The sequence below is a fragment of the Hermetia illucens genome, chromosome 1 (genome assembly GCF_905115235.1).
Source record: "Hermetia illucens chromosome 1, iHerIll2.2.curated.20191125, whole genome shotgun sequence".
Classification (NCBI taxonomy): Eukaryota; Metazoa; Arthropoda; class Insecta; order Diptera; family Stratiomyidae; genus Hermetia; species Hermetia illucens.
In genome coordinates this window covers 179360242-179380475 of record NC_051849.1, presented here as the reverse complement: position 1 = coordinate 179380475, position 20234 = coordinate 179360242, and the positions used below count along the sequence as shown (strand labels likewise).

Here is a 20234-nt window from a genome sequence, read left to right as displayed (position 1 = left end):
CTAGCGGAATTTGCAATCCGCCAGCACCACGTCAGCCACGTCGCAGAAGGGTTTGGTAGTTCGTGGCTCGTTGGCTGGCTGTTGCTACGTACTTCAGATGCTGCTTAGCGTTCGAGCTCTTGCCCGCTCTGCTCCGACGTCCGGGGGATGCCCAATGACCATCTCCGACAACCTGGTCTGAACACTGGTCCACACCTCCGGCGCTAGTTTGCCGCTAGCGGAATTTGCAATCCGCCAGCACCACGTCAGCCACGTCGCAGAAGGGTTTGGTAGTTCGTGGCTCGTTGGCTGGCTGTTGCTGCGTACTTCAGATGCTGCTTAGCGTTCGAGCTCTTGCCCGCTCTGCTCCGCTTGTGATCTTGCTCGACCACGCCTTGAGATATATTGCATTTCAGAGCGATGGGCTTCGCCTTTTGCTCGTCTGCCAGGCATATACTGTCGTATTCCTCAACAAACGCCTGATATTTAGCGAAGTCTTTTTCAACCCTCCCGTCGACAGTACGGCCTCCTGGTACTGGCTCTTGAGCAGGGCACCAGTGAACCTTCGCTTCTTAGTTAGTTTCCGGTGACCGATGTTCTTGTCGGTCGTTATTTTTGAGAGATCCCCCGACGTCGAGGGTTTCGGGTTAGGAGTACTATGTCTGGTACTTGCTACACCCAGCTTGACGGCAGTGGATTCCAGGGTGGAAACCACTAGTCTATCAGCCGCCTCGCTCCGGGAGGTCCCTGCGATTGGTTTCAGCACAGCGGTGCTATGGCCGGCACCGAGTGTACTGCTCTCGAAGGCTACTGTCGCCTGACTGGACGCCAGCAGGTCGTCCTCCGATGATGCGCCTGGCATCACCTCCTCTTCATCTATCGTCGGTTTATTTATTTTTAAAAATGAGTTCATGTCCCTGCCACTGTTTGTGTTATAAAAAAAATTGCTTTCAAAAAAACTGTGTCGCTGGATATATCTTATAGTCTTAATGTATCAGAACACCCAGTTAACTACTAACTACTTTTTCAAATGAAGTGAAAAGCGTTGCAGGTGAAATTATGAATCTTGAAATGGGACTAAAGCTGCTCATTCCCTGAGTTACACGGAAAAGACGATGCATATTTATTTTATTTATTAAAGAAGAACTTTCGAATACAGGCTAAAATTTAAATGAGGTAAATACATCAATTATCCCTTCTTTAATGTGATTTCTTCGAAATTACTACGAACTTCAACTATGAACTAATCCTTCGAACGTCGAACTAAAGTTATCGCGTGCTGGAGCGTTTCATTCCAATTTTACAAACTTTCTCTCCGTGCCAGAACTGCAATTAGCATCATCTTGCGGATTAGACTATTGCTACTTATTTGCGACCTATAGTTAGCCATTTTTCTACTATCCTACCTAGCGCCGTAAGTGCTAACTGTACAAGGTTTCCAGCATTTTCTAATTACCTAAGCTGCCATTCACTCTCCTTAGACGGAAAGCTTTTCGCTACTTACACTTTCCTCAATTTAATCCATGGTTTGTGAAATATATTAATAACTAAGTAATCAAGCGTCTTATTAAAATGATCAACTTTGTTGAATTAACTTTTTCTGGCTTTCCCTTATTGTTGTCTTTAATAGAATTTTGTGAAAACAAAGCAGTGACCCAAGGTCATTATGAACCATCTTTTCAGTTCCATCGTAATTCGTTCCAAATGGAATTCTCTGGGCATAGCGTAGACGCCAGTAATTTGTGAGAATCATGATTGAAGTTATGCGGGGTTCTGCCGCAACCAACAACACCAATTATTGTTGAAAGTCATGATTTCGGTTCTATTTCAGACTGTGCTACTAGTGTTGATCCAGCCAACATTTTTGATTGCAAGTAATCCGAAATATGGATAAATGTTATTAGCGTCTACTTTCTTTTTTGCGAAAGCATTTCTCTTTATTTGTGGGCAAAACCACAACACAGTTTATTTATGAATTGTGGATTGAGCAAATTGCATTGGACAACTAAGATAAGTGATAAATTTTCAAATTAATGTTGGGGGAGTAAATTGATAAGTTAAGTCTTATGAATTGTGGGCTAACGGATTTTAATCATTGTAAGAAGCTAAATTCGAAATACATAAAAAATTATTTTTTTACCGTCTATCTCATATGTGGTCAAAGGGTGGTATAGGTCCCAGGGCGAAAGGTGGATTGGTACCCACGATGGAGCATAAAACCTGGGAAATGCCTGCTCAACCAACACCCTATCTCCACCTCCACGTTGTGACCGCTGGGAACTCTTTCTTAAGGAAAAGCTGCAGACGGGGAAGGATGAAGGCGAGTCTGCCGCGCCTAAAAAGGGGACAAATTGTACCAACTGGTGCCCCAGGTTGGGAGTTGGGTAGGGCTGACAACCCTACACGGAAAACAACTTGTTACAAAGCCACAAAGGGAGCCTCGGACTGGACGGATTATGCAACGACGAACCCGGCAACGACAACGGAATAACTATTTGCACATTTTCTCATTGAACGTGCGCTCCCTCTACAGAGATGAAGCTGATAAGCAGCTAGCCGATAAGCTGTCCCAATATAGGCCTGATGTAACAGCGTTACAGGAGATGCGTTGGACAGGGACCGGTTTCCTGGAGAAGAACCGCTACACCATATATTATAGTGGCCATCCAGTAAGCCATGTGCTTGAAGTAGGTTTCTTAGTCAGCCAAAAAATGAAACCTGCTGTTATCGGCTTTGAAAACATAAGCGAACGGCTATGTACTCTGCGCTTGCGAGGCAAATTTAGAAATATAAGCCTCATTAACGTTCCCGCCCCTACAGAGGAGACTGCAGAGTCGGAGAAGGATGCCTTCTACGAGGCAGTAGAACGAACCCTCGAAGCCTGTCTCAGATATGATATCAAAATCGTACTTGGGGATTTTAATAGCCAAGTGAGGAAGGAGCCCGTATTCAGGAGATACGTCGGCTCCCATTGCTTACACGAAAATACAAATGATAACCGACTGTGGATTATTCAGTTAGCAGGGTCACACGAAATGGTTGTTGGAAGTACCTGGTTTGCACCGAAAGCGGTCCACGTGGGCCTCTCCAGACGGGACCACTCTCAACCAAATTGACCAAGTGTTGATCGAACGCCGCCACCTCTCAGCCTTGATAAACGTCAGAACATATAGGGGGCCAATATAGACTCGGATCACTATCTCGTTGGTATGGTGCTCCGACCTCGAATAACAACACCACCTAGAATCCCCTCAGACAATCAGGTGAGAGTTAACACTGAAGCCATCCATAACATAGCCCTCCGCGACACCTATAAGAGGGAAATGGATACCGCAATAGCCGCAGTCAACAGAGGACCTGGAGATGAAGCATCAACAAATGATCTTCACAATCATCTGAAGAACGTTATCTTGGATACGGCCACAAACATATTTGGCCCCAGCCGCAAAAGGAGTCGGAACGGCTAGTTTGGCGATGAATGTAAGCTAGCAACGGAACGGAAGAATGCTGCATACCGAGTAATGTTGCATTCTCAAAGAACGCGGGCACGCGCAGAGACTTATCACGAACTCCGCCGAGCGGAGAAGCGACTTCATAGACGGAAAAAGGAAGCCTGGAAGAACCAACAAGTCTGTGAACTAAAAAAGTACAGGGAGCAACTGCACCAGGCGTGCAAGTTTTGCCAAGAAGTCAGCAGGATGAAGCCTTATACACCTCGATGCTCATCCTGCCGAGACGAAGAGGGAAATCGGATTTGCGACAAAGTGGGCATATTATAGCGGTGAGTTGAGTACATTGGTAAACTGCTCAACAACTAAAATATCGGCGAGTTGGAAGTCCCGCCAACTGAAGACGACGGACAAATACTGCCACCCCCAAGTTTAGGAGAAACAGTAAATGCAATTCATCGGCTAAAAAACCATAAGTCGACAGGAGCCGATGGAATTACAGCCGAATTGGTTAAATATGGAGGCGACCAGTTACACCAAGTGGTTCATCAACTTGTGCTCAAGGTATGGGACAGCGAATCAATGCCTGACGATTGGCAACGAGGCATTATCTGTCTCATATATAAAAAGGGAGATATCACACAGTGCAGCAATTATAGAGGTATAACGTTGCTGAGTACCATCTATAAGATATTCTCCGCTATCTTGCTAGACCGGATAGCCCCATACGCGCAGAACATCATTGGCCCATACCAAAGATGCTTCACTCCAGGCAAATCAGCACCAGATCAGATTTTCTCTCTGCGGCAAGCGATGGAAAAACTGTTGGAATATGGACAACAGTTGCACCATCTATTCATCAACTTTAAAGCCGCCTATGACAGCATAGCCAGGGTAAAACTATACACGGCCATGAGAGAATTCGATATCCCAACGAAATTAATAAGACTGACTAGGCTGACCCTGACCAATGTGCGAGGCCAGATAAAAGCAGCAGAATCACTCACAAAACCATTCGACATCAACAACGGTCTACGACAATGGGATGCCCTATGATGCGTCCTCTTTAACCTGGCCCTCGAGAAAGTGATCCGTAATGCTGAGGTAAGTGCAGGAGGTACGATCCTCTTTAAGTCCACCCAAATACTGGCCTATGTTGACGATATCGACATCATGGGAAGAACGACCCGAGACGTGTAAACTGCCTTCATCCAGATCGAGTAGGCGGCAATTGGCGTGATATCTTGGGCTGCACATTTGTGAAAGCAAGACAAAGTATATGGTGGCATAGTCAGCATGGAAAACCAACCAATAAAAAACATCAAACCGCCACTGGTCAAACGGGAAGAATAAAGATAGGAGAATACAACTTTGAGACCGTTGATACTTTCTCCTATCTAGGGTCGAAAATCACGACCAATAACAGTTACGACGATGAAATCCACGCACGGTTGTTGTCAGCCAACAGAGTCTATTTCAGCTTACAAAAACTGTTCCGCTCGAAACGTCTCACCATAGGGTCAAAGCTCTTACTGTACAAGACAAAGATCTTACCAGTCATCATGTATTCCTCGGAAACTTCTTAGCAGTTCTTAGCAAGAAAAATTGCGAACTCTTGGCCGCGTTCGAGAGAAAAATCTTCCGAAGAATTTTTGGCCCCCTACATGAGGATGGACAATTCCGTAGCCTATATAACGACGAAATCTATGAGCGATACCATAATCGTCAACTCACCTTTTTGCATGGCTAAATACATGCATATTCGTCCTAGCCCAGGTAAACCGATGCGCCTATGTGCAGGTCAACGTACATCTTTTTCGGTCAATGTTTGATGACAATCAAGATTTGTTAGTAAATGCCAATTGAAATTTGATCAAATGAAATGGGATTTTTAAAGTTAGGAAGAAGCATCAGATGTTATGTTTCTTTCTTTAAAAAAATGGAATTAAGTATTATAAAGGTAAATGTTAGGACCAAATGAATATCAGGATAGGAATTATGCAATTAAGAGGGATAATTGTTAAAGTTAAGGAGTCTTATAATAAAAAAAACAAGAGCAAAAAAGGAAGATTACGTATTCTGGAATGCACCCGCTCCCAACGGATGGAACCCGGGAAAGGCGAACGATACACCGACCATATTGCAAAGCCAGGGACACTAAATATAATGTACCAAATCAAAAGAATCGGAACAGCTAACTTGACGCATAAGGAAGAGATTGTCTAAGCAACTACAAATAAAAAATAATTTTTAAATGCAAAGCTTAAAATTCATATAATAAAAAATATTTGTTTTATTTTTCTGTAATAATAATTATAATACCTCTTATAAAATACATGGAAGTACATAGTGTAGTTTGCATCTCTTGTGCGGGACAATTATCGTATCTAATTATTGTAACATTCTCACATTACATAATAATGTTTCCTAGAATATTTCTCAGTGAAAACAATTACAATCCGAAAACAAAAAACGTAGAATCGTCTTACAATCTAATTATTGCATTTTATTCGTAATATTATTGTTTTCCGTACATTCCATACGCGAAAGAGTTGATAGTCTTTTCCGAAAATTTCAAATACTTATGCTGCTTGCACTTATGCTGTTCAAATATAAAATAGCAAATTGCAATTTGTGTTACTACACAAAATATGTGAAATAACATATAAATGCAAATAGCATATGGTGGGACAACAAAATTGTTTATTCTAAGAAAATTTAAGGTTGTTATAGTTAAAACAAATTAACTAGTTGTAATGTAACGCATTTTCCTAACATCGATTGGACAATAACGATAACATTTTGTGCAGTAAATGTTAAACAATGATAAAAATATATACGTTTACAAGGACTCAGGATAACAAATATTATGGAAATTACAAGTCCTTACTAGCCAACTTTGTAATTGCCAAAAAGAAGTGCACTTTGTTATTTCATGCGGGTCGTTTATTAGCATATACTTTTTATGTGAATACTGCATATTTTGCTAAAATATCTATTAAATATGTATAATTGCATGTGATCTGTAAGTTTTTCCCAAGAAAGCTCGGACATAATATGTAACTACAATTTAACACTGCTTGATGCCAAACTAGGCAAATTATTGTTGATTTAATCTTCCTAAAAATTATAGAAATGTTTACTAGTCGAATACGTTTGGCTTCGAAATTTCGTCTTCATTTTCTCAATCCAATTTTACATCCAATAGCAATATAAATCAATTAGTTGACCGGCACACATTACAATTAACACTAACACGTTGTATTCGATGTTCCAACACTTTCTAAATGATTCATTAGCAATTGTTGTAAGTTACCGCGCAATGCTCGTTCTTCGTTTATTTGAATTTTCATCTGGGTCATGTCTTGTTGCAGCTGCTTTATAGATGTCCAGAGTTGACGAAGTGTCGGGGTCATATCTTCATTCTCCAAACCTGTAACAGACAGATTGAGAAGAATCCAAATAAACAAAATGAAATAAAAAGAACGTAAAAAGGAGAGAACTCGAAACATAAATTGTAAAACTTGAATAAAATCTACAAAGAGAAAGAATTTGGAGAAAATTATGTTTATTTTTTGTTGTGGTCTTCAATCGGATTCATGTTTTTTAAAGGGCAAGAAAGTAGTGAAAATTTGAATACTTTGTTAATAAGCGGAGGATACTTTCATTTCAAATACAAAATTTTTGTGTTGGTTTTTTTCGGAATAACCAAATGACGTATCGAATCTAGTTGCTTGTATGGCCGATCTCATATGTTCGTTCATTTGAAATTTTATCAATAATCAATTATTTCAATAAAAGTATAATACTAAGGAAAGTAAGGAATAATAAGGAATAATCAGGAACTAATCACAAGTTATAATATTCTGAAAAATTAAATAGGATATAAATAAGGAGCTCTCCATCCAAAGAGATATTCAAAATGTGCCTTTCGACAAATTAACACAAATTTGAGAAGGAAAGCTAAATAATGCTTATATTGGCAAAAAATACAGTTAGTTACTAAACATAAAAACACAACTACAAATATTTTTACTTTCGCAAAAAAACAACACTCTTCTGTGTTCAAAGATACAAACAAACTCAAACTTATCTAAACGTTGCATAATTCAGAAATTGCAACACAAAGTTTCGAAGTCACGAATTATGCATATTATTATATAAGCGATTTCTAAATAAGGGTCTATGACCGGGGGACAAAACAAACAAGAAAATAAAATATTTTTGGCGAAACAAACAATCTGTAAAATGAGACGTTGTAATTTATCGGAGAATTAGAAACTCCACCATGTTGAGAATGCAGCATGCTGATCCCAAGCCTAGGTTAAAGAAGAGGGTTTGAGGAAACATATGTAATGCTATCCTCAGTAAAATTTCCAGAGATCGGTAAAAGTGATGAAGAAAGTGTAGATGAGCGTTCAGCATAGTTGGAATAACTTCACCATACTAAATATCACCTGATTTCCGCTTTTCTTCAAGCAGATGAACTTCCAAGTTGGGGGCTGGTCGACGGGGCACCAACTCGTGATCATAAAAAAACAAATCAAAAACCGGAACTTCGACTCTTCAGGCAGGAAAGGTTTTGTGGATTTTTTAACCCCATTCGAACTCCGCGCTTCCCTCTTTGCAATCAATGTTAAAACTAATATCTGCTTCGAAAACTACTAAATCAGACCATGATACCTGCTGTTATCGGCTTTGAAAACATTAGCGAGCAGCTATGCACTCTGCCCCCGCGAGGCAAATTTAGAAATATAAGCCTCATTAACGAAATGGTTGTTGAAGGTACCTGGTTTCCGCGGAAAGCGGTCCACAAACATACGTGGGTCGCCCCAGATGGGACCACTTTCAACCAAATTGACCACGTGTTGATCGAACGCCGCCACCTCTCAGCCTCGATGAATGTCAGAATTTATAGGGGGCCAATGTAGATTCGGATCACTATCTGGTTGGCATGGTGCTCCGAGCTCTGGGTGAGAGTTGACACTGAATCCACCCACAACACAGCCATCTGTAACACCTATAAGAGGGAAATGGATGCCAGAATAATCCCAGTCAACAGAAATCCTGGAGATGAAGCATCCACAAATGATTTTCACAATCACCTCATGAACGTCATCTTAAATACAACCACAAACATACTTGGCCCCAGCCGCAAGAAAAGTCGGAACGGTTGGTTTGACGATGAATGTAGGCTAGCAACGGAACGGAAGAATGCTGCATACCGATTAATGTTGCATTTCTTAAAGAACCCAGGCAGGTGCGGAGACTTATCATGAACTCCGGCGAGCGGAGAAACGAGTTCACAGATGGAAAAAAGAAGCCGGGAGAAACAACAGGTCTGTGAACTCGAAAAGCACAGAGAGCAACCGCATCAGGCGCGCAAGTTTTACCAACAAGTCAGAAGCCTTACAGCCTCGATGTTCATCTTCCCGAGACAAAGAGGGAAATTTGATTTCCGACAGAATGGGCATATTAATGCGGTGAGTTGAGTACATTGATGAACTGCTCAACAACCAGAACATCGGTGAGTTGGAGGTCACGCCAACTGAAGACGACGGATAAATACTGCCACCACCATCTATAGAAGAAACAGTTCGTGCAATTCATCGGCTTAAAAATCATAAGTCGCCATGGAATTACAGCCGAATTGGTTAAATATGGAAGCGGCCAATTACACCAAGCGGTTCATCAACTTATACTCAATGTGTGGGATAGCGAATCAATGCCTGACGACTGGCAACGAGGCATTATCTGCCCCATACATTAACAAGTCGGGAAAACGCAAGCTAGACGCTTCAGGTATGAAAGGTTTTGTGTATTTATTTTGTAAAGAGATTTGAGTGTGATTTGCCCCATTAGTATGTAGCACGTAATATAAGCATATATTATGTGAAAATATCCACTTTCAAGTGATATTGACATTCTTGACTTTGAAAGGAAGCGACAGCTTTGACCTAGTATAACTTTGTTAGTAATAGTGTGATTTTCACCAAATTTGGCAGGATCATGCTCTATGCTGTAGTCTATATTGTTGCATATTGTTGTTCGTGATTCTAGGGTGAACTTACGGGGGGTTTTCCTGTCAATTACTAAAAATTATAGTAATGTACTATTATTATCTTTACTTGAACAGGTATCGATATGGAGAGTATTTCGGAGCCTAACCACCAAATGGCCTCTTGATTTTTTTCAAATTTTTCGGTTGGGTAGTTTCTAAGAATGGGCTCGTTAAAGAAATGATCACTTTCAACCCCCTGCACTCCCCACCTTTCTAACAAATGTCAAAACTAAGACGGGCTTCGAAAAGTACTAATCAAGACCTTTGATTTGATACCCCACATGACTATATTTGATGAAAAAAAATTTACACCCCCCCTTTTGCATGTATGGGGATCCCCCCTTAAATGCGATATAAAAGGATGTAACTCACTATATATGTGAGTGTTCACAGTTCCCACCTTTCTACCAAATTTGGTGTCAATCGCTACAACCGTCTCCGAGAAAAATGCGTGTGACGGACAGACAGACAGACAATAAATCGAATTTAAAAGGTTTTGTGTTTACAAGAAAAAGGGGATATCACGCAGTGCGTATCACGTTGCTGAGTACCATCTATAAGATATTCTCCGTTATCTTCCTAGATCATATAGCTTCATACGCCCACACCATCATTGGCCCATACCAAAGAGGCTATGCACGGCCATGAGAGAATTCGGTATCCCGGCGAAATTAATAAGACTGGCTAGGCTGACCCTGATCAATATGCGAGGCCAGATAAAAGCAGCAGGATCACTCTCGAGACCATTCGACATCAACGACGGTCTACGACAATGGGATGCCCTATGATGCGTCCTCTTTAACCTGGCCCTGGAAAAAGTGATCCGTGATGCTGAGGTAAATGCGAGAGGTACGACCCTCCTTAAGTCCACCCAACTATGCTGACGATATCCACATCATGGAAAGAACGACCCGAGACGTACAAACTGCCTTCATCCAGATCGATCAGGCGGCGATTGTCGCGAGCTGCACATCAATGAACGGAAGACAAAATACAGTACTATGCAAAAAAATCCGGTCAGTAAAGTGCGTCCTACTTTTAATTTGAATTATTTTAATTTTTAATTTAAATTGACAAGCAGTTTTTTTGTTGTATAAATACAGATGTGAAGAGAGTATTTGCACGGTTAGATTGTAGTTTCTCGCAGTTGTTTTTGAAATGCGTTAATTAAAAAACATGACAAAAACACGAAGAATGAGTGATATCCACAAAGGAGAAATAATTACGTTATTTCATAAAAATATAGCACACAACAAATAGAGGTCGTTGTGGGCTTTAGTCAGTCCTCTGTAGATGATTTTTTAAAAGAATTCCGGACCACTGTGTCTACTGCTCGGAAACGGAGTTCTGAAGAGCCGAGAAAGACTACATCAGCCGAGACAGACTGGTGCGGCGATTCAGCCTGCGGGATCGGTTTAAAAGCTCATCGGACATTAAAAAGGAGCTCAAGGCTGCCATTGGGACAGAAATTGATACATCATCGGCTCGTCGGGAGCTCAGAGAGGGCGGATTTCATGGCCAACGTCCCGCAAAGAAGAGGTTTTTAAATTAAAGAATGCGGAAGCAACGCTATTTATGGGCAAAGGACCACGAAAATCGGACGCTGGAACAGTGGCAAGCTGCACTATTCTCTTATAAATTCCAATTTAATATTTTTCGATGGGATGGAATCCACCACGAATGGAGAAGATCAGGGGAGCGATACAGCGGGAAGTGTGTTCAGACCACAGTACGCCAGCCGGTAAGCAGGATGATCTGGGGCTATTTTCCGTTTTATGTTGTAAAAGGACTTTCATTAGTTTATGGAAGAGTCAATGGCGCAGCCTATAAACGAATCTTGGAGAAGCATCTAATACCTTGAATTGAAGAGCAATGTCAGTGTTGAAGTGGGGTCATATTCCAAGACGATTCTGCGCTCTGTCACAGCTCCCACATTGTAAGTAATAATTTTCTTCATTTTCTCTAACTGTTTTATAAGAAATATTGAAGGTTTTTCATTTATTTGGCCTTTTTTGCTTTGGAAGTAAGCAACTTTCTGGCTGAAAAGCAGCTAACTTGGCCCGGGAACAGTTCGGATTTAAAGCCCATAGAAAACTTGTGGGCACTAATGAAAAAAAAGTAGCTGAACAGAAGCCGAAAAGCTAACATGAGCTTGATTTAATCATCTTAAGGATGTGGAATGATGAAGTTGACCTACAGATTCTGCAGAATCTTATTTCATTAATTCCAGCGAGGATTAGAGCCGTAATTGAGGCAAATGGAGGCAGAACGAAATACTAATTAAACATTTATGAGTTTGTTGTTTAGTTATTAAGTAAACAAAAAAAATATCGCGATACGACGAATTTTGTGATTGATAGGAAACATGCAAAATATCATTACAAAAAACCTTTATATTTACAGATTTTCCTACTGATCTGATTTTTTTTGCCCAGTACTGTATATGGTGGCAACCTCAGAACCAAAAAACAACACCAAACGGCACTGTTCAAACGGGAAGAATAAAAATAGGAGACTACAACTTTGAGACCGTTGATAATTTCTCCTAGCTACGACCGCGAAATCCGGGAAGTTGCTGGTACAAAAACTGTTTCGTTCAAAACTTCTCACCAAAGGGACAAAGCTCTTACTTTTATTCGTCGGAGACTTGGGTTCTTAGCAAAAAAACAATAGCGAACTCTTGGCCGCATTCGACAGAACAATCCTCCGAAGAATTTTTGGCCCCCTACATGAAGATGGACGATTCCGTAGCCTACATAACGACGAAATCTATGAACGATACCATGACCGATAAAATCCGACTCAAAAGGTTACGGTGGGTGGGCCACTTAATCCGTATGGATGAGGATGATCCCAGCCGGAAAGTCTATAAAGGCAATATCTATGGTAGAAAAAGAAGACGAGGTAGACTCTGCCTGAGATGGAGCGATGACGTAGGCCAGGACGCCAGGGAGCTTTTAGGGATATCGAACTGGTGGACCTCGGCGCAAAACTGGGACGTTTGGAGTTCCTTATTAAAGCAGGCCTAGACCGGATACCAATTGATGATGATGAAAGTTAAATTTATATTATATATACTTTACTTTATTCTATTCGCTTTACCATATGAAAGAAACGAGTTGTTCGTGCTGGATTTAAGCGTGGAAAGAAAACATTTGGATACGGTCCACCGAACTTCAAACCACCTAAAGTTCTATTCATAACGCCGAAAAATCCTAAGGAGAGAAGTCTCTAAGTAAGCTTCTCAGAAGTATAGCAATGGAAACGAAAAAAAAATTCTAACAACTCACGAAAACATTCTGATTCTAAAGATAAACAAGGAAAATCCCACCGTGATGATGAAAAAACGAATATACTTCCAAAACCCAGGCTTTTTACGATGATAAAGCTACCTACAAAAGCATAAAAGCCGATCCAAAAGGCCAACTACAAACCAAAACCAATTCATACGTCAAATCATTGGCACTAAAAGCAGATATATATTGAAGAGAATGACAGAATAAAACTTGCATTATATACAGCTGTCATGCCCAAAATTTATGAACTTCCAAAAATCCATAAGGCAAACTGCCAGTTGAAACCAATTGTGTCAAACGTAGGCAGTACCGCGTATGGGTTCTCAAAAATCATAGTGCACGTTGATTTAAATTTTAATATTAAGACCTCCGTGGAATTCCAGGAAAACTTAACCATCGGGACTGGGGAGATGATGGTACCCCCCTATGTGAGCATTTTTCGCGTTAAAAATCATAATCAACAAGTGGCCACTCCTTGATAATCATAACAAATTTTTTAAGAACCAATTCTTGCATATATCCAATATTTTATTTTGACAAAATTTTCTTCTGCGAAAAGCAGGATACAACGGAAAAAGTGAATAGAACCGTGTACGGAAATCAACCAATCAGAGAAAAAAAATTTTCTACACGACCAGCCAACACCCAACGTCTGGCGGATGATACTGTGGTAAATCTGCCGCACTTATGAACGAGCTGTGTGTGTGTGTGTGTGTGTGTGTATGGTGGGGGAGAAGCTACCCCGTCTAACGGAATATTCCGGATTCGTTAACGTATCGCAGGATTTCCGTTAGTGGATGTGTTGCTACCCGTCGCAATTGGAGGACATCGGCACCAAAGATCTGATGCCTGATGCGTCCATAGGCGGGGCATTCACATAGGAAATGCTCCGCTTCTCCATTACAGGAGGGATACGTATCATCTTCGGTAATTCCTATTCTGAACATATGCCCAGCTAGTGAATTATGGCCTGTCAGAATGCCCACAATACACCTGCAAGTCCTCCTGCTTTTCGACAGGATAAACTTTGCGGTACGTATGTTGGGTTCTGGCAGGAAAAGTTTGGTGTGTCGAGCAGCATTTAAGTTTTGCCACCTGTCGTTATGGGAAACTTGTTCCCAGTTTTTGAAAACAGATTTAGCCAATGCTACTGATACCCCAATTGCTGGCTCCGGTCCCGGCATAGGGGAGATTGACCCCTCTTTCGCTAAAGCGTCCGAGATTTCATTTCCCTCTATGCCACAGTGACCAGGTACCCAGAGTAGTTCCACCGTATTGAATCTAGACATAGAGTTCAAACGGTTTCTGCATTCCTGAAGGATTTTCGAGGTGATCAAAGGACTGCTCAATGCCCTCAGTGCAGCTTGACTGTCACTGCAGATTGCGATGCACCTGCCCTTCAACCGCTCGTCAATCACCCAGTTTGCCACCCTTAGGATCACATAAACTTCGGCTTGAAAAACCGTTGCATATTGTCCCAAAGGAAAAGCCCACTTCTCGTTTTTATTCGAGAGGTAGACTCCGGCTCCAGAACCCTCTTCTGTTTTTGAGCCATCGGTGTAGAAGACTTCCGTATATCCCGCCACGCATTCCTCTGGGTCTTCCCAGTCCTTCCTTGAACAAGCTACTTGAAACCAGCTTTGTTGTAGGGCGCGTTGAAGGTAGGATGTTCGACGTTACATCTCCCGCGTGACAATTTCCATGACAAGGACGTGCTTGAAGTAACTATTTTAACAAGTTGATATAAATCTCTCCCGCCGTTCCGAAAGTCCATTTTATCGTAAAGATCTGTGTAGTGGACTGAAGAGGACAACAGCGATTCCATTTTTTTTTTTGCTTCACGGTTCACATTCTTATAAATTGACCAGCGTCTTATAACTGGCGGTGGCTATGCAGATAACGCATCCTCTATACTTTCATAAAAGTTTACTTGAATGGAATATGAATGGCATTAAAGTTTCCCCTTTTCATACACAATTGACAACCTATCTTTTATACAATAATTCTAACAATCAAGCAACATCAAAAGACTACCAAATCTTCAACCTTCTTGGAGCTCTAGAGTTAATCATTCTGCAATCTATTGTAAGTACCAGCACTTTCCCACAATCGAATTCGAATTGAGACACAAATGCTCTTAATCTATGTAGATAAGATATAAATTTGTCAGTTAAGTAAAATAACAATCCATAGGCATCTAAAACTGGAATGATTTTCTTCTAAAGCCACAGAAAAACATTAACTGTGATTCGTGCAGCTTTTCTATTTCGCTGCAGAAAACGAAATTAGATTGAATGATCGAAAATCGTAAAAGAAACTCATACAGGTCTAGAATAATCAAAGAAAATATTCGTGTCAGCTAAGTAACACCAAAAATTCAACCACTGATAATCAAATGAAAGTTTTAGGTTGTAATAAAATAATATTTACACAGTTACACACGGTCAAAGGGTAGTACAATCCCAGGGCGAAACGGGGATTGGTACCTACGATGGAGTATAAAACCTAGGAAACGCTTGTTGAATCAACACCAGCAGTTCTACTACCAAACACTACCTCCACCTCTACCTGGTGATCGTTGGAAGTTTTATCTGAAAAACTGCAGACGAAGTAGGATGAAAACGAGTTATCCGCACCTAAAAACGGGAAAAATTGTACCAACTGGTCCTCCAGATTGGATAGGGCAGACCACCCTACACGCAAAACCAAGTTGTTAAACCATGAAAGGAGCCTCGGGCAGGATGGATTTTATAACGACAAACCCGGCAACGAGAACAGAATAATGAATTGAGCATTCTCTCACGTGTGCTCCCTGTACAGATCGAATGCAGCTCAATAGCTGTCCCAATATAAGGCTAATGTAAAAGCATTGCAAGAATAGGCAGGACAGGAACCGGTTTCCTTGAGAAGAACCACTACACCATATATTACAGTAGCCATCCAGTAAACCATGTGCTCAGAGTAGATTTCGTAGTCAGCCAAAAAATGAAACCTGCTGTTATCGGCTTTGAAAACATAAGCGAACGGCTGCGCACTCTACATTTTGCGGGGCAAATTTAGAAATATTAATCTCCTTAACGTTCACGTCCCTACAGAGGATAGTTCACTCGGAAAAGGATGCCTTCTACGAAGCAATTGAGCGGACCCTCGCAGCCCGCCACAAATATGATATCAAAAACCTACTTGGAAATTTTAACAACCAAGTAAGGACGTAGCCCGTATTCAGGCGACACGTCGGCTCCCATAGCTTACATAAAAATACAAATAATGGACTGCGGATTATTCAGTTAGCAGTATCGCACAAAACTGGTTTGTGCGGAAAGCAGTCCACACACATACGTGGGCCTCTCCAGACGGGACCACTTTCAACCAAATTGACCATGTGCTGATTGAACGTCGCCACCTCTCAGCCTTGATGAATGTCAGAACATGTAAGGGGGCCAATGTAAACTCGGATCACTATCTCGTAGGCATACTGTCCCGGGCTCGAATTACAACTCCGCCTACAATCCCCTCTAGCAATCAGATGAGAGTGAATACTAAAACCATCCACAACAAACCCCTTCATAACACCTATAAGAAGGAAATGGATGCCGCAATAACAGCAACTAACAGATATCGTGGAGATAAAGTATCAACAACATCTTCAAAACCACCAACCACAACCAGCGGTATCATTGATACGGCCACAAACATACTTAGCCCCTGTGGCAAAAATCGAACCGTTGATTCGACGAAGGACGTAAACTAACAACGGAACCAAATAATGCTGCATACCGGGCAATGCTGCACTCCCAAAGAACATGGGCACAGGCAGAGGCCTATAATGAACTCCGGCGAGCGGAGAAGCGACTTCACAAACGGAAAAAGGAAGCCTGGGAGAACCAACAAGTCTGTGAACTCACAAAAGTACAGGGAGCAACCGCACCAGGCGCGAAAGTTTTATCAACAAGTCAGCAGGATGAAGCCTTATGCACCCCGATGCTCATCCTGCCGAGACAAAGAGGGAAATCTGATTTCCGACAGAATGAGCATATTAGAGCGATCGGTTATATAATATTGAATATAAAATAATAAATATCGGAGAGTTAGGGGGAATTACAGTCGAATTGGTTAAATATGGAGGCGACTAACCACACCAAGCGGTTCATCAACTGATGATCAAGAGCAGTGAATCAATGCCTGACGACAGGCAAAAAGGCATTATTTGTCTCATACATAAAAAGGGGGATATCGCGCAGTGCAGCAATTATAGGAGTATCTCGATGCTGAGTACCATTTGTAAGATATTCTACGTTATCTTGCTAGGTCAGATGGCCCCATATGCCCAGAACATCATTGGCCAATAACAAAGAGGCTTCACTCCAGGCAAATCAGCAACAGATCAGATTTTCTCTCTACTACAAGCGACGGAAAAACTGCTGGAATATGGCCATTAGTTGCACCATCTTTTCATGGACTTTAAGGCAGCCTATGATAGCATAGCTATGAGGGAATTCGGTATCCCGGCGAAATTGATAAGACTGATTAGACTGACCCTGGCCCTTGAAAAAATGATCGGGGATGCAGATGTTAATGCAAGAGGCAACATCCTCTTCTAGTCCACCCAACTACTGGCCTACGCTGACGATATTGACATTATGGGAAGGTCAACTCGAGATGTAGTCAACCTTCCTCCAGGTCGAGCGGGCGGTGGTTGGCGCGAGACTTTGGGCTGCACATTAATGAAGGGAAGATGAATATGGCCATGTCAGCGCCAAAAAACAAAAAGCCAACAACATCGAATCACCCTGACAAAAGGGAGAGAGAGATTAGATAAATAATTTTTCCTATCCAGGGTCGAAAATCATAGCCGATAATAGCTATCACGAAGAAATCCGCGCAAGGTTGTTGGTCCTCCCTACAAAAGGATGGACGATTCCCTAGCGTCCATAATGATGAAATTTCTTAGCGATACCATGACCGTCCAATCGTGGATAAAATCCGATTCAACAACTTGATGATCCGGGCCGGAAAATCTATAGTAGAAGAAGAAGACGATCTCAGATCGAGCAATGGCGTAGGCCAGGATTCCAGACAGCTTTTAGGGATATCAAATTGGTGGACCTCGGCGCAAAATCGGATTGTCTCGAGTTCCTTATTAAGGCAGGCCTAGACCAAATACCGGTTGTTGCGCCGTTGATGATGATGAATTTAATAAGAAAGAGGCAACTCTTAATAAACATTATTGGTGGCAAATACGATTCAAAGGACTAAATCACTCCTTGGCTTCTAAATAGGAGAGGTAAGGCACTTTATACTATAATTATATATATTCTTGGTGAGCTTGTATGATAATTATTCAAGAAGGTTGTATCAACCTTTTTTGTAATAAAGTTCGAAATATAAACTCATCAATAACAAATTAAAACAAAAAATACTTAAGAGAAGATAGGTAAATCTGGTAATCCTGTATACTGTATATAAGAAATGATGAACCACCTTCTATTTTGAAAGTGCTCATAAAAGTTGCAACTCTAGCTACCGTATTTCTTCGAAATTTATCCTATTCATTAAGCTATTTATCTATCAGATAATCAACTATTCACACGAGAAAATCTGAATAGTCTTCACTGCTGAATCTCTTTTAAGCCAAATCAATTATTATCCGACAACTGTATACCGCTTATTTGTTAATAGTATTTTACTAATTCATCTCAATCGGACTTCTTAGACTCTTTGTCGATTTGTTCAATTGAAAAAGCTTTTTATGCATTCGAGACAACTTTCACACCATCAAATATGCGAATGAAAAAAAACATTCTATTAAGACCAACTATTAATCTGTACCAACTAAGAACTTCCAGACAACATTCAGACAAGATCTATTCTTCTTTCAACGAGAATGATAAATGATGCATAATCAAAACTGAATAAGAGAACTGTATCCTTCATTAGCTGCCAAAGCTCATTCTTTTCTTAGTGCCTAATTCGATTCACGTGCCAATAAGTGTTTGTACTAAGAATTCAATGACTGTTTCCTTATCTAAAAAATAGAAAGAACCGCACACTAACCGTATGACTATTAATTTCCTAAGATACCGTGTCATTTTACATCTTAAGATGATGAAGGTCGAAAATGAAGATGTATAATATCAAATTTAAGTTTATGTAACCGCTCAGCAATGAGGCATTTCACGTGGAACTGGAAGTAAAAAAATTTTAGTTTCCCAATTCTCTTTCACAGATAAATTGGCATGGATGCATAGGATGTTTTTATCTCTTCTTTTCGTTGCTTAGATACCGATAAAACTGTTGCACTTCAAACGGATTCTCTTCTTTGCAATGTTTAGAATCATTGGCATTCGTTCATTAAAAAAAATTCTGTTTCCATACTTCTTTGATTAATGGCTAAAGCCAATTTGTAATTGTTTGCTAATTTTTTAAACAGCATAAAGTTTCTCGAGGATGATTCGATATCAATAATTCCGAAATTTCACTCCGTCTTTCAACCTAGCTAGACCGGTTTGTGGTGAAGAAATGAATTGTGCAGTCAGCTGAGATGATAGTAAGCTTCATCAACTGGCCATCAAATTGCTCGGCGTTTTTAATGGGGTCATGCCGACGGAGAAGGGTGAAGACGAGTCTCCCGCGCCTAAAAACGGAACAAATTGTGCCAACTGGTCCTCCCGGTTGGGGGTTGGATAGGGCTGATAACCCTACATGGGAAACCGAAGTTAAGAAGCCGCAACAGGAACCTCGGACAGGATGGATAACACAACAACGAACCCGGCAACGACCAAGGGATAACGATTTGCGCATTTTCTCATGGAACGTGCGTTCCCTGTATAGAGATAAAGCTGCTGAGCAGCTAGCGGATACCCTGTCCCAATATAAGGCTGATGTAACTGCGTTACAGGACATACGTTGGACAGGGACCGGCTTCCTGGAGAAGGGTCACTGCACCATATATTATAGCGGCCATCCAGTAAACCATGTGCTCAGAGTAGGTTTCTTAATCAGCCAAAAAATGAAACCTGCTGTTATCGGCTTTGAAAACATAAGCAAATGGCTATGCACTCTGCGCTTGCGAGGCAAGTTTAGAAATATAAGCCTCATTAACATTCACGCCCCTACTGAGGAGACTGCAGAGTCGGAGAAGGATACCTTTTACGAGGCAGTAGAACGAACCCTCGAAGCCTGTCTCAGGTATGAAATCAAAATCATACTTGGGGATTTTAACAGCCAAGTAGGGATGGAGCCCGTATTCAGGCGATACGTTGGATCCAATAGCTTATATCAAAATACAAATGATAACGGAATGCGGATTATTCAATTAGCAGTGTCATACGAAATGGTTGTTGGAAGTACCTGGTTTCTGCGGAAAGCGGTCCACAAACATATGTGAGCCGCTCCAGATGGGACCACTTTCAACAAAATTGACCACGTGTTGGTCGAACGCCGTCACCT

General features: G+C 41.2%; 1 protein-coding gene across 3 annotated transcripts in view; it reads right to left on the bottom strand.

The window, feature by feature from the left end:
- Positions 1-5733: 5733 nt before the first annotated feature.
- Positions 5734-20234, bottom strand: part of LOC119647598 (rho guanine nucleotide exchange factor 7) — a 112050-nt gene continuing 97549 nt past the window's right edge. For 2 of the 3 annotated variants that reach the window (XM_038048666.1, XM_038048658.1), the window contains exon 11: positions 6735-6861. Coding sequence is in view for 1 of the 3 variants with exons in the window: in XM_038048675.1 (XP_037904603.1) it covers positions 6680-6861 (182 nt within the window). In the remaining 2 variants the exon portion in view is untranslated. Of the gene's footprint in view, positions 6862-20234 lie in introns of all 3 variants that reach the window. The other variant, XM_038048675.1, reaches the window with a different exon arrangement.